This window comes from Anabrus simplex, chromosome 1 (genome assembly GCF_040414725.1).
Source record: "Anabrus simplex isolate iqAnaSimp1 chromosome 1, ASM4041472v1, whole genome shotgun sequence".
Taxonomy (NCBI): Eukaryota; Metazoa; Arthropoda; class Insecta; order Orthoptera; family Tettigoniidae; genus Anabrus; species Anabrus simplex.
The window spans coordinates 316092463-316118530 of record NC_090265.1 but is presented as its reverse complement, the minus strand read 5'-3'; the positions used below and the strand labels follow the sequence as shown (position 1 = coordinate 316118530).

The window sequence follows — 26068 nt, the reverse complement described above, 5'->3', positions numbered from 1 at the left end:
GGTGGAACAAACAGACCAATAAACAAACAAGCAGACAGACAGAAAGGAAAGCTAAAAACTACTGATATGATCTCGGGTTGACGTAAAACAGAAAAATATATCAAAATTTGGCGAAATAAATAACTTACAAGTAACATTACAAACAGCAGACCTCTAGAATTTTCTTTGTAAGATTCTGCCAATATCCCGCAGAATGTCCGATTGATGTCCCTCTTGCTTTATACACAAGGAACAACCACAAGTTTACAAGAATGATGATGAAAATGGCAATAAGATACTTCCCTGCTGGCAAGCAGTCTGACGTTGCTATGGTAACGTGTGGGTTCATTGTTGGTATGTCGGGCACTCGATGCAGAGCATGAGACCCACAGGAAATAGTAATTTTCTCAGTCATTTGAAGAGTAAACGAAATTATGTACCTAACAAAAGTTGTTTATAATGAAGGGATGTTTCACATATAGAACACGGATTTTACAGAAAATCAATAGTATAAGATAAAATGAAAGAAACATGTTCTGTTTTTCCTATAAACCCCCTGTCTATTCAGAGATTTTTAAGTCATGTGCATATCAAAACCTTCTCCAGGATGAGTATACTCTAAATATGCAGTTTGGTCAAGATCTATCAAGCTGTTTTGCCATGATGGTGGAACAAACAAACAGACACGACAAATAAAAACCACTGATACAGTCTTGAGTTGACCTAAAACGGATCAATATCTGAAAAATGGCCAAAAGAAAGGAAATTACAGACAGCGGACCCCCTACAAATTTATTTACATATAGACAAGCACGGACACGTTTATAAGTGCAGACCATTATTTAGAGCAGGGCCTCTCAAACGCCCCAAATCTCACGCGTGCAAATGGAGGCGCAAGAGCTCCGTGCACTGTGCATCGCTCTCGCTCGGCTCGACTCGGACCAACGCTTCGTCTCTGGGCTACTCGTCTCAGATTTGGAACGCTACGGAGCAAGTGAGGAAGAGGGAGACAGGGAGAGCGAGCGAGACAGGGGTGGGGAAAGAGAGAGACAGCGTTATTGCTCCAAATCGAGGAGTGGGGGGCTGCACTCTGGTCAACCAAGCACAGTCGTCTTTTGCACCGTGCACAGTGCATGCACCAAGCGCATGCACCCTGAGAGGCCCTGATTTAGAGAGTTACAGCACCAGGCGAGTTGGCTGTGCGGTTAGGAGTGCACAGCTGTGAGCTCGCATCCAGGAAATAGTGGGTTCGAACCCTACTGTCGGCAGCCCTGAAGATGGTTTTCCGTGGTTTCCCACTTTCACACCAGACAAATGCTGGGGCTGTACCTTAATTAAGGCCACAGCCGCTTCCTGTCCCATCGTCGCCATGAGACCTATCTGTGTCGGTGCGACATAAAACAAATAGCAAAAAAGAAAAAAAGACAGTTACAGCTTTGGAACTGTACAACATATCGACAAATGGATTTCACCATCAGATGCCTCTTTTGGTGTTCTACATGGTTGATCCTATGATATTTTCTTGTATCTCCTATATTTATGGGTGAGTTAGAATTATTGAATACGGTGAAATTTGTGTACAGTTTTCACACACTAGTTTATATTTTTGATACTCATGTGACAGCTGGAAACATAAAATATGGCTAACATATGGTCACTGGGCGTGTCAATGTGCATGCTGAATGTGATGAATCTATCTTTCCTATAAATGTGTCACATGATAACATATAAATGTAAGAAGTACAAAATTAACTTGGAATTGAGAAATACAGCTCCATTTATTGTATAAGGGATAGAGATATGACAAAATGTCATAGGACCAAAGTTGTAGATCTCTCTAAATTGAACAGCGATTGTGCTATTTGTTTTGTGGTGCGACTTACCGTTTAGCCACCAATTACCACAAAATGAAGGTTTGCACCGTCATTAAAATTGCAACCAAACTTCGATATTTTCTGGGGCCAAAAGTAATATATTCAAACAGCTTGGAATTTTTCCTCAAAAAATGTGTGTCCAGGTTTCGGGATTAGCAGTCGCATACATGCGAAGTAATTAAGGATGAAAGTAATACAGTTAAGAAAGTTGAAATTAACAGAAAACAGGATTATAAATGAGGACACCCACATAGGACATACTGTATATGTAAATACCAAGTGGATGCCATCAATAAATTGTGATGGTATGATTAACGAATATAAGAAGGTGATAACAGATGAGAAATTTAGGTGCAGGGATTCTTAGGTAAATAGATAAGAAGATGACTTATGGTTTTATTTCTTGAGCCTAAAGAGGCAAGAAATTAAAGCTGAAAACAGAAGTAGAATAGAAATACAGTCAAAATTATAGCAAATGCTAGAAAACACCTTACTGTGTGAAATAATGGGCTACACTCCGCGGTACTGTTCAAATATCAACAACACCCCGTTCTTGGTATTCAAAGACGATTGTAACCTCCAACGGTATTTTGCCAATATCCCGCAGAATGGCCAATTGATGTTTACAGGAATGATGAACAAAATCGCAATATGTTACTTCCCTGCTAGCAAGCAGTCAGAGACGTTGCCATGGTAACCTGTGGGTTCGTTGTCGGTCTGTCGGGCATTCAATGCAGAGCATGAGACCCGCAGGAAATAGTAATTTTCTCAGTCATTTGAAGAGTAAGCGAAATTATGTACATAACAAAAGTTGTTTATAATGAAGGGACGTTTTACATATAGTCCATGGATTTTACAGAAAATTAATAGTATAAGATAAAATGAAAGAAAACTGTTCTGGTTTTCCTATAAATCCTCCATCTATTCAGAGATTTTAAAGTCATATGCATATCAAAACCTTTTCCAGGATGAGTATACTCTAAATATGAAGTTTGGTCGAGATCTATCCACACTTTTCGCCATGATGGTGGAACAAACAGATAGAGACAAAAAATAAAAACCACTGATACTGTCTTGAGTTGACCTAAATGGATACATATCTGAAAAATTGGCAAAAGAAACAAAATTACAGACAGCGAACCCCCTACAACTTTATTTATATAGATTAACCCGATACATGGCTTTCTTTTATATGGGAAGAATGAGATCAAATCAAGATCAGCAATAATACAAAAGAATTTGGAAGTGCAAAGGGCCACAGGCGGCAAGGAAGCGAGTATATCACAACAAGCCACTGCCAGCTAATGTGTCTCAAAATCTGGGGTGGACAAACATATAATCATGCAAATGCTAAGCGACTGTCCTGTCAACGACGGGTATTACAGCTAGTGGTACTATAAAATAACCTATTTAATATGGTTCTGATTAAGATGAAGTTCCACCTAACACTAAGTAACAGAAATGTACTGGTTGTTTGCTCGTTCTCAGTCAGTCACTACTGATTCCGTATTTAGGGCAGTCACCCAGGTGGCAGATTCCCTATCTGTTAGTTTTCCTAGCCTTTTCCAAAGAAACTGTAAATTTATTGAACATCTTCCTTGGTAAGTTATTCTAATCCCTAACTCCCCTTCCTATAAACAAATATTTGCCCCAATTTGTAATCTTGAATTCCAACTTTCGTGCAGCGTACATCCACAGTGATGAGAAATGAAAGTTATATTGTAATTATATTGACAGTGGAAACAAGAGATCGGAAAAATTCTGTTCTATTTCTGTTTTTTTTTTTTTTTTTTTTTTTTCAAGTACAAATCAGATTACTGCTAAGATTTTAACTAGGGATACAGCACTGAAAGTTCACATCTATCTGAGTCACAGAGGATCTGACAAGTGTGTGACACTATCAGAGAGAAAAGGTTAAGTAATTCTGAAAGTAAATGGAGATTAAGGCACATTATTCAGTATTCCACACACAAATTACAGTTTAGTGAAAGGTGTAACAAATTTAAATATTTTTTAAAATATAATGTTTAGCACTATATTTTGTTGGTATCTTTTAGAATCCTCAGATCTATACCACTATCTTCTACATAACACTGATGTGAAAGCACTAAAGAGTAAAGTATAGTATGCAGTGACCGATATACTGACATAATACGTTTTAGTTGATGATTTTTATAATATGCCTCGCGTTACCCCAGAATACACTAAAATGTTGTAAATTGCTATGTCTGCCTTCTCACACAATGTAACACTGAGGTGCTTGCTACTGTTCATGGTAGATACTTTCTTCAATTGCCTGTCACTGATGATGATTATACAGGTTGAAATAAAAGAGTAGAAATTCTCTTTTATAGTAAGCCACAAAAATACATGTCAGCCCCTTATAAACCCTGAATTTATCTGTAATTGAATAAATGAAAAAAAACATGTTTTTAAATTTTAATTAATTCTTAGCGAAGATTACTTAAAAGCAACGACTAAATATATGAGGTTCCTTTAAATACAAGAGCCAAGCAATTCCATAAATCCTTACAGGAAATGCCTTAATTATTTTATCTCACCTTACTTAGAGATTATGGGGAAATAGGCATTTGAAAATAAGGTACTCAGTACAAATATAAATAAATGTCTTTTCATTACAAAACCAAACTGATGTCATTTCAAACCAAACAGTTAAAAATACAACCATCATGATTAGAAATGAATACGACACAATTCACATACACTATCGTAAATATAACAGTCTTCAAAAAATAAAATTGTCAACAAGATCAAATATTGATTCCAAGAGAGCAAAAAAGAAAAGGTATATGCTAATTTTTGTTCTTCAATTTCATCCTTATACTTATTTGGGAAAGCACAACATTTCAGAAAATTTACATCCCAATCATAGCTGAAGGCACCATGTCACAAACAAGATAAATGCCAAATTTAAAATAAAATCTCCTAATTCGAGTTTTACTGATGTCTTAATCAGTGGTGAAGCAGCTATATTAGCCAACTTTGCATAATTACAACAAAAGAGTGATAAATACAGTACCAGAAGAATTTCAGAAAACTGCTTATTTAACTTGTTATGTGGGAGACACCTTTAATAAAATATACAAATCAACAGTTTTGTTGCTTATTTGAAGTCCATATACTTTTGGCACTTAGCTTGCTCATGAGTGGATGTCTACAGTTTTTTTTTTTTTTTTTTCAGATGAATTATATAATTTTATTTCCTTCTAGCATATTTGTTGGGATATGTAAACAAATGCACACAATAAATATTTCCTGAAAAAAGATTGTTCAGGTAACAAACATTTCAATATTATGGTTATAAAATACAGTAAACAACTGGTAAATAAGACTTATCAAAGATCAATATCTCTACTTTAGCTGCAAAAAGGGGATGAAGTACTAATAAAGCTATATAGAATGGCACTTTACACTGGAAAAGCAAATAACTGACTAGTATATTTCTATAATCAAAGTCTGTGAAAAACTTCTATTGAATTTATAATATTAATAGTTAAAATATGTCCCAATCACTCACTTATATTGTCAAAGATAAGTTGAAAAATAATTTCATAGAGTACCTCTGGTATGGTATGAAATTAGTATTATCTTTAACATGAATTGATTCTGAAAGATTCTAGTTTACAGGCTGACACACTTGGCTCATATCCCACCCCAAAATGCTAGTTTCATTATTTAGCCAGTACAAGGATTAGGTGAACCGTCCTATGTGTGCAGCATACTATATCTGACCACTGGTACAGAACGATGTATAGTAAAATGAATTGAAAAATACTGAATGAAATGATGGCAGATTGGGGAGGTCTCATGTTCTTGCAGATGAAATTACCAAAACAAATGTTTAAAAACATCATCTAAGCTTATATGACTGTATGGGCTGATGACCTTAGATCAGGGCCTCTCAAACGCCCAAACTCTCACGCGTGCAGAACGAGGTGCATAGGCTCTGTGCACTGTGCATCGGTATGCTTCGCCTCAACTCGGCTTGACTCGGATGGTGTAGTGTGCTGAGAGCGACGAAGCGTTTGGTGGTAGACGACGTGTTTATCAGTGAAATAGATAAGCGCACGACAACAACATAATAATGGAGCAACCTGTTTCGAAGAAAGCAAAGACTTCCGAAAGTCCATTTCAATCGAACTGGGAACTTTCGTATTTTTGTTTGTTTGTTTGTCGTGACGATAACGCCAAATGCTTAATCTGTGGGACGATAATTACGTGCGTAAGAAAATCGTCTATTGAAAGACACTACAACAGACTACATTCGGAAAATTATTGTGAAATCATAGGAGACGTCAGAGAGAAAGAATTAAGGAAGTTGAAACAGCTTGAAGAAGAGCATTATATATCCACAAATGAGGTTTGTTCCAGTACTGTAGCATTTTCGTTTTGGTTACGGGTTCTGCATTTTTTAAAATTATGTTTACATTCCTCTCAAACATGTATGTGTATTTCTAATTCACTTTTTTAAATTTTTTTAATAACACTGGTAACCTTGTCCCATACAACTGTGCGTCTCCGCTCACCACACGTAAACATTTCGCAGTGGGGGAGAAACAGCAGTGAAGGTGAGGAACGCGGAGACAGGCCGAACGGGTGAGACAGGTGTAGGAAGAGAGGAGTTGGGGGTCTGCACTCTGGTCAACCAAGCGAAGTCGTCTTTTGCACCGTGCACAGTGCATGCACCACGCGCATGCACCCTGAGAGGCCCTGCCTTAGATGTTAGGCTCCTTTAAAGAACAAGCATTACATATGACTGTACAGTTAAATTTCAATAACATAAAAACTCTTTAGGCCTACTTAATGTCTACATAACCAACAGATGTACAAATGCTATCAATCTGATAAAATTAATTACCTGCATAACACAACATTTGTGAGGAAAGAGACTAGAGCTGTATAGAGAGAGGAAGTGTTTATTATGGTGGAAATGTTTTGCTGTGTGAAAAGCTATCATGATATAATTATTCTACACAGCCACAAGACTTCTGTGTATTCCATTCAAAAACAATTATCATCATCAACATATGGATACCTGGAGCTCTATGTATAAGCAGATAAGATGAAAGGTTATTCATTTAGTAGAAGATATAAATATTCAACTGTTAAACAGAATTGATTTGAGTCATATTTCACTTGTTAATGTCAATCACTAGTAATAATAGTAGCATCTCTCTTTAAAGAATGAGACCTCCTTTTTCCTTTTACTGTTTTATATATTATTTTCACTTAAAAAGCAAGTTAATATTACATGTAAATTAGTGCATGCATCTCATGATGAAAGCTTGTGTATGATGAAGGCACAGAAATTCAATTTTGCACAAGCTTCATCAGTTCAAAAAGCAAACATTAATGAAGCCTGAATCAAACAAATAAACTGGAGTCAGAACAAGCTCAAGATGACAAAAGGAGCCGAACAGTGGTGAACTGATTCAGTATGGAAATGGAATGTATAATTTTCTCATCCAGTCAGGTGCATGTATGTAGCAAAAATAGCATTATATACAAGTGTGCTTCACAACCACAGATCTTGCCAAAACCACACTGAGCCACAGATCTTTCAGTAATGGTCGAAAGATTGTGGCATGGATCAAAAATATAAATGGATGACTCCAACAGTTCATTTGTAATGAAGAATAAATGCATTTTATCACGATAAACATTATCTTCGTGATTCAATAATATCACGAAATTCCTCAACTAGTGATCATTCAATTGAATGAACCTAGCTCCTTTTATCCATGAATAACACAATCATGATCAAGTTTTCCTCACACATAATATTTTAAAATACAGACATGAAAACTTCTTTCCTCAATGGTTCAGCATCAAAATTGGCTACTTTTCAAGCTCACATATACCAAACCACTTTTATCCTAGTAATAAAGATCTAAATATGTTCAAAGTTCAGAGTATTACACATCTGTAGAATTGTTAAAATATAAAATGTATGTATCAAGCAAGTTTGATGCATTCTTGTCACAAAATACTCCGCAAAGAGAATAGTATAAATGTTTGTACAGAAAAAGTTTTGATGATATTAAATTGCTAGACATTTTTGTCTTATGTTTTTACTGCTATTTTAGAGCATCGGTTACAAGTAGAATCACATGGGAACTGAACGGCTAATCATTCATAAAACACATGATCATATGATTCAGCAGCTTGAAGCCTGAATTTCAAGAAGGTATATGAACTAGTACGTGGAGAATACTTTTATAGTACGAGCAAGCATATCCGAGTTATAATGCACAAAACAACATTATTAAAAATACACAGACATTAATGCTAGCAAAAAGACATACCATACCTAAAATAAAGAACACCAACAAAGTTACATGTTTGGTCTAATGAAATGGATACAGTATCTCATAATGATAAAATCCAAAAATTGGATAAAGCAACTGAAATAAACTGTCCTATTTAAAAGCCATTATGCATTAATGTCACTTCTATGAAGTCTCAAGATGTCAGCTGAATTTGACAAAACATGTAACTTGTTCAATGGTGACACTGATTACAGTGATGCAATTTTAAAAAAGTTGTTAATATAACTCAATAACTCACAACAGTTTTCAATTTCTTGTTTGATGAAATATGGTCAAATGTCATATTTTAAAAACTGAAATCCTGTTACTGGTAAATCAAAAGAATACTTGACTAAATTATCAGAATTATCAATCATAATAATAAAAATATAACTGAACTAAAGAAAAATATATGTAACATTGTCAAGCTAGAAAATGGGAAGCATAAGAAAATGACAAGCAGAAAAATTACTAAGAAATGAACATTACAAATATACACATCAGAATAAAACATTACAAATAAATATATCACTATCAAGTCTTCATCAAAGTAAGTGCAGAGTAGAGTGGTAAATATGATATTTCTTGGCATACATGATCAGATACATGACAGAAGAGTGTGTCATGAATTACTAAGTGAGAACTACTGTATCTTTTAAACTTGGGTCTCCTCTGGACTTCAGAATCAACCAGTCAACTAATCTCAAGTCACCATGGGCAAGAAATTCTGCTGAGAGGGTTATATGGGAGCAAGTATGAGTGGAAATGTGAAGGAACTTGTAAAGTTAATCGTTTGCTACTTGTTTAATGTCTCATTAACACATCACAAGTTTTTGGCAATAGAGGGATGGGAAACGGCTAGAACTGGGAAGATAGTGGCTGTGGCCTTAATTAAGGTACAGCGCCAACATTTGCCTGGTGTGAAAATGGGAAACCATGGAAAACCATCTTCAGGGCTGCTGACAGTGAGGTTCAAACCCACTATCTCCCAAATGCAAGCTCACAGCTATGCAACATTAATTGTATATGCCTCTGTGGTTATTCATAGTGACAATGCATAAGAACTGCTCTGCCTCTTACTTTGATCCTTACTCCACAGTCCTGTCCAGTTATAAGAAAATAAAATTACATCACAATTGCCTGTCTGTGCTACAACTGACAAGCTTTTCAGACCATCTCTTTAAGCAATATTTGCTGCTGTCATAGATTTAAGTTCAGTGCAGACTCAGGTTTGAAAAGGAGATCATTTTCATCTAAATCGACTTTCAACCTACAGTATTAGGTCATGTTACATACATTTACTACATGTTGAAGAGATGTTAAGTACAGAAAAAAATGGCCAACCGGACACCAGTGGGATCCAAACCCACAAACTCCTGATTTCGCGTCAGTTGTGGATGCGGAGGTTATGTGAAAGACGTTGATCTACAAAATATCACTGTAATATTTGTCACAAATGGAAGATAATCATTGATTTTACTCAAAGTCTCAAATCAGAGGTTGATTAAGAAATGCTGTCGTTACTAGCAAGAAATATGTACCCGTATTTACTGGCTGTAAACAGGACTCCATTATGTTGTTTTTTCTTGAGGTCCAGGGCTGGCACCGATGAATGCGAGTGCTATATCTGTGAATTCTCATTTTTATTTTCTATATGTCCCGCACAGGTATTTTGTTGAAAGGAAAATAGCATGATCCCTGGACAATACGTGTATATATATATTTAAAAGGAAAATAGCATGATCCCTGGACCAATAAATCGTTTAATGAATCAGTTAGGGCACATGAAGTGACAGCCCATTAAACGACATCGAATGAGAAAAATCAATAAAACAACACCAAAGAACTTCAGTGAGCAAAGACATCACACACGACAGTGTTATACAAACAAAACACTTACGGAAGCGCTGCGACGTAGCAGAAATAGTAGTCGTAAGGCAGTAAAATATGTATTCTCTAAAATAAAATATTTTGTAATATTTCTTAGTCAACCTCTGATATGAGACTTTATTTGAGTAAAAGCAATTATTATCTTCCATTTGTGACAAATATTACAGTGATATTTCGTGGATCAACATCATTCACGCAACCGGATTCAGATCCCACTGGTGTCCGGTTGGCCATTTTTGTTCTGTACTTAACATCTCTTCAACACATACTAAATGTAAGTAACGTGACCTAATAGGTTGAAAGTCGATTTAGATTACAATGCGGTCGTGAAAATTCAATAGAGATATTTTCATTTCTGAATGTCCTCGACTACGTGACTGTTCCTGTCGCTTACAGCGAACTTCCTCTTCAAGTGTTCTAAAGCACATATCACAAACTGGAAAGCTATTTCCCTCCCCACTGGTCTCATCTTGTATTAATTTCAAATAATTATTAAATATTTGTTTATCAAATGTGCTATTCTACAATGTGTGGGCTTACCATGTCCTCATTTTAGTAAGCCTTTTTTCCTTTCTCTTTCTGCGTGTATGTATGTACTTCATTTTCCACATTGTTAAAAATTACAAAGCCATTTGAATAACTGATGCTCCACTTTACTTTCCTATAACAGGCAAGTGTTTAAATAAATATTGACACAATCACATAACTGCAGTAAAAGTCATAATTACTGACATAAAATTCATCACTTAAAAACTGCACGATCCAGAAAATGAACTTTTTTGTTCCATCAAGGAGACTATCTATAAGCAATATCACAGTAGTATATTTATGATTTACCTTGCACTCTATCCCTTGTCATTTACAAGGATTTCAATTTCTGCACACAGTAAAACACACAGTTCACAGAACAAACAAAGGGAAATATGACTAGGACCTGCCTAAAAGATGCATCTACAACTTCTCGAACAAGCATATGATGATAGTACCACAGTTTAAAGAAATATAATGATTCCCTTCTCACTGAACTTCTGTAACAGCAAATAGATGCTAATCCATCAACTCTAGGCAGTTATAAGGCAAACAAGGTGCCTCAAATAATTCATATATGATTTTTCCAAATGTCTGTAAATGACAGCATATTACACCTCCTGGCAACGATGTCTCACAGGAAACTGATGCCTTCGTTGGAAAACACGACACTATCAAAGGAAGAAGTCAATCACAGAATTAATGCAGTTTAGATTTAGTAATAGGGAAAATAATTACACTGAATTACAAGCAGAACTGATAAGTTATATCTAACATCAACACACAAAAAACATAAGAAATTAAATGATGAGATACAATACTGCTTACAAATAATATGATTCTCACACATTCATCAATATCAGCTAGTCAAATGATATGAGATTCATGGTTAAGGACATTTTGTATGAAAAATTAAATTACATGAAAGTTATGTTAATTAGTTATAAGTGGCTGACTTAAAGTTTGGGTGGTTCTTATATGAATGGTTGCATATAAATGTTGAGCGATTTCAACGCACACCTTCCTATCTTTTCTTAACTTTTGACATATTTTGATAATGTGCCAAATTTCACTGCAATTAATTGATGTTTGGGCGTTTGTGTGATCATGAGTCCTTTCAGACAGACAAACGTGCAGGGAGGCGGCGGACTGTGCGTACACCAGATCTGGAGTAACAGATTTTACAGGACATTGAGACGAACCCTAGTACAAGCTCCAGGCAAGTGGCCCGCCAACATGGTGTAAGCCAGACTACGATTATGTGTATCCTGCATGACAATCACTATTATCCCTATCACCTGCAACGAGTGTAAGGATTATCAGCAGTGGATTTCCCTCTACGGGAAGCATTTGCAACACTTGCAACTCTGAACCTAGATATCTAAATAAGACTAAAGAACTAAAAGAATGTGTGTATTCTTCTATTTTTATAAATAACTGAAGTCAACATACATATTTTTGCAAATATACTTAAGTATACAAGGTGAACTTTAATAAAACCGACAAACTGCAGGGACTTATTCCTGACTGGAAATGGAGGAAACAATGTCCTATGAACATGTGTCTGGAAATGCATCGTTGCAACGGGAGGACATGGACGAATGAAATTTTCTCTGACTACTTGCAGTGTGTTTCTTCTGTTGCAGATAGTGTGATTGAAGCAGCGTACTGTCGGAAGCAGAATGGTCAGGTATTCATGTCAGGAACAAGCCGAGATGGTGTTTGGGTACGACCAAGCCAATGGAAACGGTCGAGAGGCAGCCGGCTATACCAAAACAAGTATCCTCACAGACACCAACCACATCACACAACGTTTGAAGCCATTTTTGGGCGTTTGTGTGATCATGGGTCCTTTCAGACAGACGAACGTGCAGGGAGGCGGCGGACTGTGCATACACCAGATCTGGAGTAATAGGTTTTACAGGACATTGAGACGAACCCTAGTACAAGTTTCAGGCAAGTGGCCCGCCAACATGGTGTAAGACTACGATTATGTGTATCCTGTTATTATTTATAAATTTCATTTTCCGTATTGACAGATTCAAAGTATAGATAAGAAAAGTGTTTTTCCACCAATCAATACACAATTTATTTTAAATAGATTAAACTAGTACCGGTTTCGGCTCTTTAACGGCCATCATCAGCTAGTACATGATTTGAAACATGTGTATTGATTGGTGGAAAAACACTTTTCTTATCTATACTATGTGTATCCTGTACGACAGTCACTATTATCCCTATCACCTGCAACGAGTGCAAGGATTATCAGCAGCGGATTTCCCTCTACGGGAAGGATTTTGTTGATGGTTTTTGCACCAGGCCATCACAGTTATGGAATTTCTGTCGTCCGTCCTCCTTACCGATGAAGCAACCTTTACCAGAAATGGCACTGTCAATCTGTATAGTCGTCATCTGTGGGCTACAGAAAATCCCCAAGAAATGGTTGAAGCGTCTCTCTAGCATCGGTTCAGCATCAATGTTTAGGCAGGGATTCTTGGCGACCACATACTTGGACCAGTTATTATTCCACAATGCCTCAACGGAGGAACGCACCTGGACTTCCTGCAGAATACTCTGCCTGGATTGCTTGAGAATGTGCCTGGTTTCTGCATGATGGAGCCCCACCCCACTTCCGCATTACAGTTCGCCAACACCTCAACATCTTCCCCAGGCACTGGATAGGACGCGGAGGCCCTGTTGCATGACCTCCTAGACCACCGGACTTAAACCGCCTGGATTTTTATCTCTGGGAACATCTGAAAAGCGTTATGTATGCTGTACCAGTTCCTGATGTGCAGACCGTTTAACAGCATGTTCACGACGCTTGTGACGCTATTCGGCGAGAGGCCAGAACGTACGAAAGAGTGAAGCAATCCATGATACGACGTTTGAACGAGTGCACTGCAGCCCATGGAGGTCACTTTGAACACCTGCTGTGACGTGGATACGATTCAGCTATGTACTGTGTTCCAAGACTATTTGTTGTCGTTGCACGCACACCGTCCATTTACGGACACATGTTCGTAGGATTTTTTTTCCTCCATTTCCAATCAGGAATCAGTCCCTGCAGTTTGTCGGTTTTATTAAAGTTCACCCTGTATTTAAATGGAGGAAATAAATTATTACTATATAGTAGAATAATACACCATAAATCAATACCAGTTTTAGCGAAATTTACTTTTCAGTTCTTTTCTACAATCAGGGTATTGTCTTGAATGATCTTGTACACATCACAAAATGAATTCTCCTTGTTCTTCATCACCTGTTAAAAGTCCATTGAAATCTTACATTAACTTCACTCTTCTTGCTGCTGTATCCTTTACCACCTTAAAGGAGAACACAACACAACACAACACAACACAACACAAAAGCACATATTTTGTTATTCACTGCAAAATATGTAAAATGGGGATTTAATAAGAATGTTGTTAACACAGTGCCTCTACGTCCAACCATTCTCAAGTGCAGCAGTAGTAACTGTTCGTGACGTCACCACACTGTCAAGTCTATCTGGCAGCCTTGATGCTGGGCATAAACTCACACGATCTTTTCCCGCACTCCATCTGCTACTGCCGTATTCTTCTGTTGCCATTGTTAGTGGCCTTATTTTGACTTATAATGGATGTAAATAACATTCACCTGTATCAGTTTGAGCCAGAATGAACGGCGTTTGCTGATGTCCATTCAGATAGCAATTTTGACATGGATATACTAAATACTACAGGCCAAGCAGGCATGCGAGTGAGTGTACCATCATGGAAACAAATGAAGAAAGTTTATGTTATTGTGAATTAGACAATGTAAAAGCAGTGAAATCCACACTAGTATAACTTATACAGTATATTAGCATAGTAGAATAGTATATTAAGAGTTGGGAAGTAACTGAGTAAATATAATTGAATTACTGGTAATGATTACATTCTTCATCATTTTCACTTTTAATCATTTGTTTAACAAAATGTAATTTTTACTTGCAAATTTCCTCATGACATAAAACTGTAAGCGTACATTCTTGTTATTGATATATATTGCACAGAAACAGGAAAGGGAAAAATAAAAGATGAAGAAGATAATTTTCAGTTCTACAACAGCAAAACCATTCATTTCACCAGTTCTAGATGAGATACTTTCATATCTCTCCAGTACTTCCAAACACATATTTATGTCAATAACATTCTTAAAATTAAACAGAGTTATTCCTTCAAGTCCCCCATAGTGTATTTTTTTCAATAAGTGTAAAGATGTATTTCCACCAAAGAGGTTGAAACTCAGCGATGAGAATCTTAAGAATCAATCAATTTATTTGCAAAGTAAATGGCAAAATATCTGAAAGTTAAAAGTCATTAACTAAAATAAAATTGATGGGAAAAGATAATTCCAAAACTTCCAAGATATCATGGTTAGTCTCACCTAGTGATGACAGCCACTTAATGGAAGGTGTGAATAGAAAATGAGTCTAAGCGAGTGAGCATGTGTTCGCTAAGTGCCTGAGTGTCTTCCTGACGATGAGCTTCCACTCAGCATTTGTGGTGAATAAAAATGTAGAGTGGAAGCACAGTGTAAACTCGAGTGTCTGGAGCAGCCACTCACTGTCACTGATCAAGGTCGTGCACGTGCCATGTATATAACACTTCGATGACTTCCGGATAGTTCAATGCTCAACATGGCAGAATACAATGTGAAATTCCAGTCCACTTTCATCTCCATTTTAAAGGAACATGCCATTCTGTTTTCAAAGTCATTGTTACCGGAAAAGAAGCACAAGAAAACAAGTGCAAAATGCAGTTCAGTGTCAACTACTTGCTAAATTTAACTTAAATATTTCCATCCAACAACTGAATCGTGAATTGTTAAAATGGCGTAAGACAGCATTTTGGCAGTTTTCACTTATATATATGAATCTGTTCCACTAGGTTATACCCATCATTTAACGTTAAAATGCATTAAATCCAGGACAATCTCAAGCTCATTCGGGTTAGTCAGTTCTTTCATGGAGTTCTTTCCTGGATGTGTTGTTGTTTTTCCCTACATGGGAGTTTTGTGAAACACACATTTAAGCTAATTCAGCCAGGTGTAGGAGACATTACGCTTCCACGTAACTTGGCCTACCCTGAGGGTTCTGTTCCCATCCACACTACAAGGTTGAAGGATACTGAGCACCTCCTACCATACATTCTGCAGGACAAGGAGGAAGACTATTTTATAAAGATATTCTAAAATTGAACAATGTGGATGGTTTGGAGGATGAAGGTGATGAAGACTGATTATATTATCCAGGGTTTTAATGGTCAGTTTTAAAAGAATAGAGACGGTAACACTAAAAAACATTCTGTATTGACATTAAGGAGGATTGGCTAATGTAAATATTTCTTGATATCTATCTCTTCTGGTGATATTTCAGTAATACGATAATATAAACACTTGTTGGGTTAGGTAAACTTTATACTTTCAAAAATAAATTGTTTTTTAATTTTCAGAGATTGCCTGTGTGTTTTACGGTAAATAAAAATGTAAACAGACTCTGGGATGGGTTTAAAGCAATTATTGAGGAATATGAAAATAGGTTTGTAACTTTAAAGGTGGTAAGGAATGGTAATGAAATGGCATATGGCTTTTAGTGCCGGGAGTGTCCGAGGACAAGTTTGGCTCGCCAGATGCAGGTCTTTCGATTTGACACCCGTAGGTGACCTGCGTGTCATGATGAGGGTGAAATGATGATGAAGACGACACATACACCCAGCCCCCGTGCCAGCGAAATTAACCAATTAAGGTTAAAATAACCGACCCTGCCGGGAATCGAACCCAGGACCCCTGTGACCAAAGGCCAGCATGCTAACCATTAGCCATGGAGCCGGACAGGAATGGTAATGATCCACTATATTATAACAGAGAAGTAAAGAGACTAAGAAGGAGGTGCAGATTGGAAAGAAATAGAGTTAGAAATGGCTGTGGATGTAAGGAGAAATTGAAGGAACTTACTAGGAAATTGAATCTAGCAAAGAAGTCAACTAAGGATCGATCGATCAATCAATCAATCAATCAATCAATCAATCAATCAATCAATACTGATCTGCATTTAGGGCAGTCGCCCAGGTGGCAGATTCTCTATCTGTTGTTTTCCTAGCCTTTTCTTAAATGATTTCAATGACATTGGAAATTTATTGAACATCTCCCTTGGTAAGTTATTCCAATCCCTAACTCCCCTTCCTATAAATGGATATTTGCCCCAATTTGTCCTCTTGTATTCCAACTTTATCTTCATATTGTGATCTTTCCTACTTTTAAAGACGCCACTCAAACTTATTCGTCTACTAATATCATTCCACGCCATTTCCCCGCTGACAGCTCGGAACATACCACGCAGTCGAGCAGCTCGTCTCCTTTCTCCCAGTTCTTCCCAGCCCAAACTTTGCAACATTTTTTTATGCTACACTTTTGTCGGAAATCACCCAGAACAAATCGAGCTGCTTTTCTTTGGATTTTTTCCAGTTCTTGAATCAAGTAATCTTGGTGAGGGTCCCATACACTGGAACCATACTCTAGTTGGGGTCTTACCAGAGACTTAAAAGCCCTCTCATTTACATCCTTAGTACAACCCCTTAAGTACCCTTATAACCATGTGCAGAGATCTGTATCCTTTATTTACAACCCCATTTATGTGATTACCCCAATGAAGATCTTCCCGTATATGAACACCCAGATACTTACAATGATCCCCAAAAGGAACTTTCACCCCATCAATGCAGTAATTAAAACTCAGAGAACTTTTCCTAATTGTGAAACTCACAATCTGACTTTTAACCCCGTTTATCATCATGCCATTGCCTACTGTCCATCTCACAACATTATCGAGGTCATTTTGCAGTTGCTCACAATCTTGTAACTTTTACTCAATAGAGAATAACATCATCTGCAGAAAGCCTTGCCTCTGATTCAACTCCTTACTCAAATCATTTATATATATATAAAGAAAACATAAAAGTCCAATAATACTGCCTTGACGAATTCTCCTCATATGATAACAATGATATTTACAGTAAGATACAAAAGTTGGAAACTAGAAAAACGGCTGGAATTGATAAGATTTCTGGTGATACACTAAAGACAATGGGTTGGGATATACTACCATATCTGAAGTACTTATCTGATTATTGTTTGGTTGAAGGAGCTATACCAAATGAAGGGAGAGTTGTTATAGTAGTTATGTGTATAAAGGAAGGGGTGATAGACATAAAGCTGAAAATTACACGCCAGTAAGTTTGACATGCGTTGCATGTAAGCTTTGGGAAAGCATTCTTTCTGATTACATTAGACATGTTTGCAATATTAATAACTGGTTCGATAGAAGGCAATTTAGTTTTAGGAAAGGTTATTCCACTGAAGCTCAACTTGTAGGACTCCAGCAAGATATAGCAGATATTTTGGATTCTGGAGGTCAAATGGACTGTGTCGCGTTTGACCTGTCTAATGCATTTGGTAGGGTGGATCATGGGAGACTACTGGCAAAAATGAGTGCAATTGGACTAGACAAAAGAGTGACTGAATGGGTTGCTATATTTCTAGAAAATAGATCTTAGAGAATTAGAGTAGGCGAAGCTTTATCTGACGCTGTAATAATTAAGAGGGGAATTTGTCAAGGGAGTATTATTGGACCTTTATGTTTTCTTATATATATAAGTGATTTGAGTAAAGGAGTGGAATCAGAGGTGAAGCTTTTGGCACATGATGTTATTTTCTATAGAGTAATAAATATGTTACAAGTTCGTGAGCAACTGCAAAATGACCTTGATAACGTTGTGAGATGGACAGTAGGCAATGGCATGATGATAAATGGGGTTAAAACTCAGGTTGTGAGTTTCACAAATAGGAAAAGTCCTCTCAGTTTTAATTACTGCACTGATGGGGTGAAAGTTCCTTTTGGGGATCATTGTAAGTATCTGGGTATTAATATAAGGAAAGATCTTCATTGGGGTAATCACATAAATGGGATTGTAAATAAAGGATACAGATTTCTGCACATGGTTATGAGGGTGTTTAGGGGTTGTAGCAAGGATGTAAAAGAAAGGGCTTATAAGTCTCTGGTAAGACCCCAACTAGAGTATGGTTCCAGTGTATGCCAGTGTATGGGACCCTCACCAGGATTACTTGATTCAAGAACTGGAAAAAATCCAAAGAAAAGCAGCTTGATTTGTTCCGGGTGATTTACAACAAAAGAGTAGCATTACAAAAATGTTGGAAATTTTGGGCTGGGAAGAACTGGGGAGAAAGGAGACGAGCTACTCGACTGAGTGGTATGTTACATGTTATAATTCTCATGTTTAGGTCCGTATTGAAATGTACAATGAAGTCAAATAAATATTAAAGTTTATTTATTCCACCTGTTCAATACATTAAAAAAAGAGATAACGAATAAAATAAAATTATAGGGACATGTTTCGCCCTGTAATTATGGGCATCTTCACCCTTAATCTCAAACTGAAAGTTGATTAATCAGGTACCCGATTGTAATTAAATTACATATGAATGTTAAGGAAATGTTGGAAATGTGCAAAATGGTTGACAATAGTTATGAAATTCTTAATATCAGGCCTTAATAAAGTCAAAAATACAAAAATTTGTAAAATTATACACTTTCTTGAATGTAGTTAAGAACATTCTTGAAATGAGGCCTTATTGAAGTTTAAAATACATATAGTCGTGAGTTTATACACTAGAGGAAACTTTTGGATCTTAAACAGATTGAATGTCACTATAATAATCACATCAAGTGGGGTTTATAATAAATGTGAAGTGATAAAACTGTATTTTTCTAGAAGCATGAGAGAAGAAGAGTGCTTGAAGGTAAGTTGCTTTGTTAAATGTTAGCAGGAAGGAACGGCTGTAGTCTCTTGTGTAGAGTCATAAGGAAAGTTAGGATTGAAGTCTGTAACAATAGGAGATTTACGTGTTAAAGAATGAATTTGAATGAAAGGAGAGTTTAAAGAGAAATCGAAGTGTGTAAAACCACTTACCTCTTTATTAACATTGAAATTGGTTGACGTAAAGAAGATTCGGAGAGAAAACGTTGTGTGTAATTTCTTTTATTTTCAATTGTAATAGTATTAAATAGTTGCTACGGTAGCGTTAAAATGACTGATATTTAAATTACTAGTGTTATAGAAGATGTGAGATTAATGGAGGTGAGGGTCAAAGCAGTGTGCTAAGTTTATATGTTATTGGCCGCGGCTGGTAACGGGAAATGAGTTCAGTTCTTAGAACAATATAAAGAGAAACGATATCATCAGTATCAAGTGGAATTCAAATATAAGTTAGTTACGATGTGGGAGCAAGGGAAAGTGTGACAGTAAACATCAAAAAATTTTTTTTTGCTAGTTGCTTTACGTCGCACCGACTCAGATAGGTCTTATGGCGACGATGGGACGGGAAAGTGCTAGGACTGGGAAGGAAGCGGCCATGGCCTTAATTATGGTACAACCCCAGCATTTTCCTGCTGTGAAAATGGGAAACCACGGAAAACCATTTTCAGGGCTGCCGACAGTGGGGTTCGAACCTACTATTTCCCGAATACTGGATACTGGCCGCACTTAAGCGACTGCAGCTATTGAGCTCGGTACATCCAAAATTATAAAGTTCATAAGGACTCAGTTAATTTCGCTAAAAGGTGTTCTGTAAAGGGTTGATGGCATAAAAATCAAATTGTAGCATTAATAGTTTGGTGAAGCAAAGAAATTTTTTTCTTCTTATTATTATTTTTTTAAGGTAAGTTTAGTCCTTTCAGAGTACGTAAGAGTGAGGGTGAGTGTTTGATGGTAAGTAGGTTTTTTTTTTTTTTTTTACAGAGATTTTGGTTAGAAGACTGCAAAAAGGAGGAGAATTTAGTATTAAAAGTATGAGATTCTAGAGTTAATTAGTAGTTGTTATTTGTTACTTGTGCTTCTGGTAATATAACGGTGTGAGGATTTAGGAGGTGGATGCGGTGGAGGTGAATTTGAAAACATCTACATATTTTTAGTCCAATACTGCAATACTATAACAAAAATCTTAACCTCAATGACATAGTTGAAGTAAAAAAAACCCATTATATGAAATTTTACCAAAATTACTGCAATCACTAAATTTAAATCAACATTACATTCTAAATAATATTAAATTATTAACTTCCAAGCCCCCATTAATTTCAAATAACACAACTCCTGCCCTGCCAAAAAAAAAAAAAAAAAACCTACCAACAACACATAAACTTAACGCCCCCCCACCACATCCACCTCCCATATCCTCACACCGTTATATTACCAGAAGCACAAGTAACAAGTAACTACTAATTAACTCTATAATCTCATACTTTTAATACTAAATTCTCCTCCTTTTTGCAAACTTCTAACCAAAATCTCTGGAAAAAAAAAAAAAAAAAAAAAAAAACCTACTTACCATCAAACACTCTCCCTCACTCTTACGTACTCTGAAAGGACTAAACTTACCTTACAAAAAAAAAAAAAAAAAATTCTTTGCTTCACCAAACTATTAATGCTACAATTTGATTTTTATACCATCAACCCTTTACAGAACACCTTTTAGTGAAATTAACTGAGTCCTTATTGAACTTTATAATTTTGGATGTTTACTGTCACACTTTCCCTCGCTCCCGCATCGTAATTCAAGAGGAAGGCTAATTTTTCTCCTCACAAAAGAAAGACTATAGACTAGTTCTAACTTATATTTGAATTCCACTTGATACTGAAGATATCGTTTCTCTTTATATTGTTCTAAGAACTGAAATCGTTTCCCATTACCCGCCGCGGCCAATAACATATAAACTTAGCACACCGCTTCGACCCTCTTCTCCATTAATCTCACATCTTCTATAACACTAGTAATTTAAATATCAGTCATTTCAACGCTACCATAGCAACTATTTAATACTATTACAATTGAAAATAAAAGAAATTACACACAACGTTTTCTCTCCGAATCTTCTTTACGTCAACCAATTTCAATGTTAATAAAGAGGTAAGTGGTTTTACACACTTCGATTTCTCTTTAAACTCTCCTTTCATTCACATTCATTCTTTAACACGTAAATCTCCTATTGTTACAGACTTCAATCCTAACTTCCCTTATGACTCTACACAAGAGACTACAGCCGTTCCTTCCTGCTAACATTTAACACAGCAACTTACCTTCAAGCACTCTTCTTCTCTCATGCTTCTAGAAAAATACAGTTTTATCACTTCACATTTATTATAAACCCCACTTGATGTGATTATTATAGTGACATTCAATCTGTTTAAGATCCAAAAGTTTCCTCTAGTGTATAAACTCACGACTATTTGTATTTTAAACTTCATTAAGGCCTCATTTCAAGAATGTTCTTAACTACATTCAAGAAAGTGTATAATTTTACAAATTTTTGTATTTTTGACTTTATTAAGGCCTGATATTAAGAATTTCATAACTATTGTCAACCATTTTGCACATTTCCAACATTTCCTTCACATTCATATGTAATTTAATTACAATCAGGTACCTGATTAATCAACTTTCAGTTTGAGATTAAGGGTGAAGATGCCCATAATTAAAGGGTGAAACATGTTCCTATAATTTTATTTTATTCGTTATCTTTTTTTTTTTAATGTATCATACCTGCCAACTTTACAAAACCAAAAATCAGGAGATTTTGATTTGAAAATCAGGAAAAATCAGGAGAAATAAAGAGATACAATTGGTCAAAATTGCTTATTCTACATGTCTTGCGCAACACATGAAAATGAAAACCTACAACCTGTTTTCCAGTCATTGACCGGGTCAGGGATGTAATGAATGAAACATATATAGGCTGTTATTACAATGGGGTCGCCACTCCCAAGGTGATTTATTAATGAGTGATAAATGCTATGAAATGATAATGGAGAGTGTTGCTGGAATGAAAGATGACAGGGAAAACCGGAGTACCCGGAGAAAAACCTGTCCCGCCTCCGCTTTGTCCAGCACAAATCTCACATGGAGTGACCGTGATTTGAACCACGGTATCCAGCGGTGAGAGGCCGACGCGCTGCCGTCTGAGCCACGGAGGCTTTGCGCAACACAATACTACGATATATTTATAACACTTATTGTCTCAAAGCCCGACTGTTGCTATACGAGGCTATGAGGCTAAAAATTACACATCTCTATTCCCTCACAGGAAGTACGTGAGTGGGATGATCGGTCTCTGATAAACCTACTGAAAATAATATGAACTCATGCTCCACATGTGTGAATCAGTCATGCACTTAGATGCCATTACTTAGCAAATGCATGGATTAATATAATGCATCAAGGCCCGCGCAATTATGCGAAGCGCAATGCAATTTGGATCAGATAACTAGCTGATGTACCCGTGCTTCGCTACGGAATTCTAAGAAAGACTGTCCTTATAGTTTTCCCAACTCAAGTCAACATGTCATTACAACGACGCCAGTATGAATACTTTCATATGAAATATTCGATAAAATGAAAACAGCACATTTTCTCACTTTTAGTGAAAAGTACTACGGTGTCAATCTAACAGTTCAAAGTTTCAGAGCTAGAATGACCAGGCTGCAGACAGCCGCGAACACTCCTGTGCAATTATTCTGTTCAAGTGTGCACACTGCTCATTGAAATCACTACCTCAGAGTAGGGATTGAATAGCTGGAATACTATGATGATCCAGTGTGTTACGTACCAGTAGTATCAGAAAATTTATGAACCAGAAGAATGGCATGCTAAAGAAGAGAGAGATCTAACTCCCCACTCCCCAGATTCTCCCACCAATATTTAGGCAGGCTGTTATACTTGAAACGCAGCAGTAGATATCGTAGATAAATGGCAGCAGAATACACAAAGCACATCACATGGATTACAATGAAAAGTATGTTACACATTAATCCATGTATGAATAGATAATATTTCAGACATTTGAACTTAAGGTTACCTAAAGGTTGATGATACCCTTAACAAGGGACGAAAAATGTCCCTGAGAAGTGTACTGTATATAGCATTATGTAGATTTCATCCACGTAGCATGTGGCTTGTATTGAATAGGTGGTGATAATAGAATAAATTATTTGTAACAATTTGCTTAAGTCAGTTTCAATACGAATCAATCATGAGAATTGTCTCATGCAAAACTGAATAGGAAATTGCATTCTCTGTAACTTTTGTTATGTAGTACTTTTCAATATGACCACTAAGATAGGTAATTACAAATTAAATTTTGGCACCTTCCCCTAAACTACCATTTCGAACAGAGTGAATAAAATTATTTATAGCATAGACTGTAGTTCCTTATTCCCTGACTTTACATTAAAATTCTGTTCACCCATTTTCTCGTACCCCTCGGCACTGATATGGACTTAGCAAAAGAAAAAAAATCCAAATTCGTGAATATCTCTGTTATCACAGCCGGTACGGTAAAAATGTATAAGTTATAAATGATAGGAAATTTAATAATATATAACTTTAGTTATGTAGTATTTATCGCTAGGGCCAATAATAACAAATATTTGAGAATTAAATTTTAGGCCTTCCCCTAAACTACCATTTCACTCAGCGTGAATAAAATTATTTATGGCCTAGATTGTAGCGTCTTATTCCCCGACGTTATATACCGATTTTCATTAAATTCTCTTCAGCCGTTTTCTCGTGATGAGCCTGCGTACGTACATAGACAGACAGACAGACAGACAGACAGACAGACAGACAGAAATTACAGAAAATTAAAACTTGTATTTCCCCTTGTTACTATGGCCACGACCGGTACGGAAATATCATTCCTTTTAAATTCTGAGCAATGTACAGACAAAACATTTTATTTATACTGAGATAAATTAAAATTAGTCAATTGTCTCCAAATGGCTCCTAAAATCTCTAGAAAAGTCACTAGTCGTTATCAATGAAATTATGTCACTAAATTACTAAGAAAGCGACTAGTCTGTAGAATCGACCCAAGAGGATGGAATCGACTAGAGTGACGTGGACGAACACGAACATAGCACGCGAGAATGAGAGACTGACAATGGATATACACGTCGCGATATACAGGTTTCAATAAACATCGCACATTCGCGCACATTTCTCGCATTAATAAACTTCGATATTTCGTTTGAAAGCGGCCAATGAGCGAAGGACTTCCGGCCACTGGCGTAAAAAAGCTGAAATGGCGGGATTTGAAAACAAATGTTTGAAGTTCACCAAAAAATAAGCTAAAATCGGGAGAAAAGATAGAATAATCGGGAGGCGGGAAAAACTGTCGAAAATCGGGAGTCTTCCGCCTAAATCGGGAAAGTTGGCAGGTATGATGTATTGAACAGGTGGAATAAATAAACTTTAATATTTATTTGAGTGGTATGTTCCGAGCTGTCAGCGGAGAAATGGCGTGGAATGACATTAGTGGACGAATAAATTTGAGTAGCGTCTTTAAAATTAGGAAAGATCACAATATAAAGTTGGAATATAAGAGGACAAATTGGGGGAAATATTCATTTATAGGAAGGGGAGTTAGGGATTGGAATAACTTACCAAGGGAGATGTTCAATAAATTTCCAATGTCATTGAAATCATTTAAGAGAAGGCTAGGAAAACAGGTAGGGAATCTGCCACCTGGGCGACTGCCCTAAATGCAGATCTTGATTGATTGATTGATTGATTGATTGATTGATTGATTGACTGACTGACAATTGCTTTTGTGGAACGAATGTTTCTGATGATGAATAACAAGTGGACTAATGTTAGGAAGAGGTGTTCACCAGAACTCATAAAATCAGAGCTTCAAATTGTATTAAAATTTGACATATCCTGCAAAGAGTTTTATAACCTAGTAATGAATGACTGAAGATTCCTAAATAAACCTAAATAAGTTTCATAAAAAGAAAGTGATATGAAGCAGTAGGGTTTAATATGTAAATGTGAGTGGTTTTTTGATTGAAAACGGCATTTAATAAAAATATGAATGCATGAGTCATTAAAAAATATGTCCATGAAAAATCTTCCTTCTTTTTGTGAAGAAAGTGGCAACCCTATTTATTTTATAGGTAGTGTATTAAAACAAAACTACCAGAGATGTTTTTCAGTAAGTCATAAAATCTTCCTTATTTGCTGACCAAAACCTGGCAACCCTACATACAGTAAAAGCTCCATAAGGCATGATGTAACCATCACTCGTGCATGCGTTACACCTGCCACAGCGAGAGCACAAGACCGATCTACACATGTATGCAATGCTGGAAGTTTTAAGCGTAAAACCCGGCAAATGTAAATGCGGCAGATTAAAATTCTAATTAATCGGTGATATACCAAGTAATTAAAGTGTAATAGGGGTACCAAATCCAGATTCTGGGTGTTCACGTGGTCTTGTGCTCTTGTACATGAGCCGCAACTGTACATTAGTATCCTACCCAGCAATTGGTTTTTTTTTTTTTTTTTTTTTTTAATGCTGGAAACTATGACCGT

The 26068-nt window shown here is 36.5% G+C and overlaps 1 protein-coding gene across 1 annotated transcript in view; it reads right to left on the bottom strand.

Annotated features, from left to right (window-relative positions):
- Positions 1-4362: 4362 nt before the first annotated feature.
- Positions 4363-26068, bottom strand: part of Gnptab (N-acetylglucosamine-1-phosphate transferase subunits alpha and beta) — a 98898-nt gene continuing 77192 nt past the window's right edge. The window contains exon 14 of the mRNA XM_068231106.1: positions 4363-11271. Coding sequence (XP_068087207.1) covers positions 11212-11271 — 60 coding nt within the window. The 3' untranslated portion in view covers positions 4363-11211. The remainder of the gene's footprint in view (positions 11272-26068) is intronic.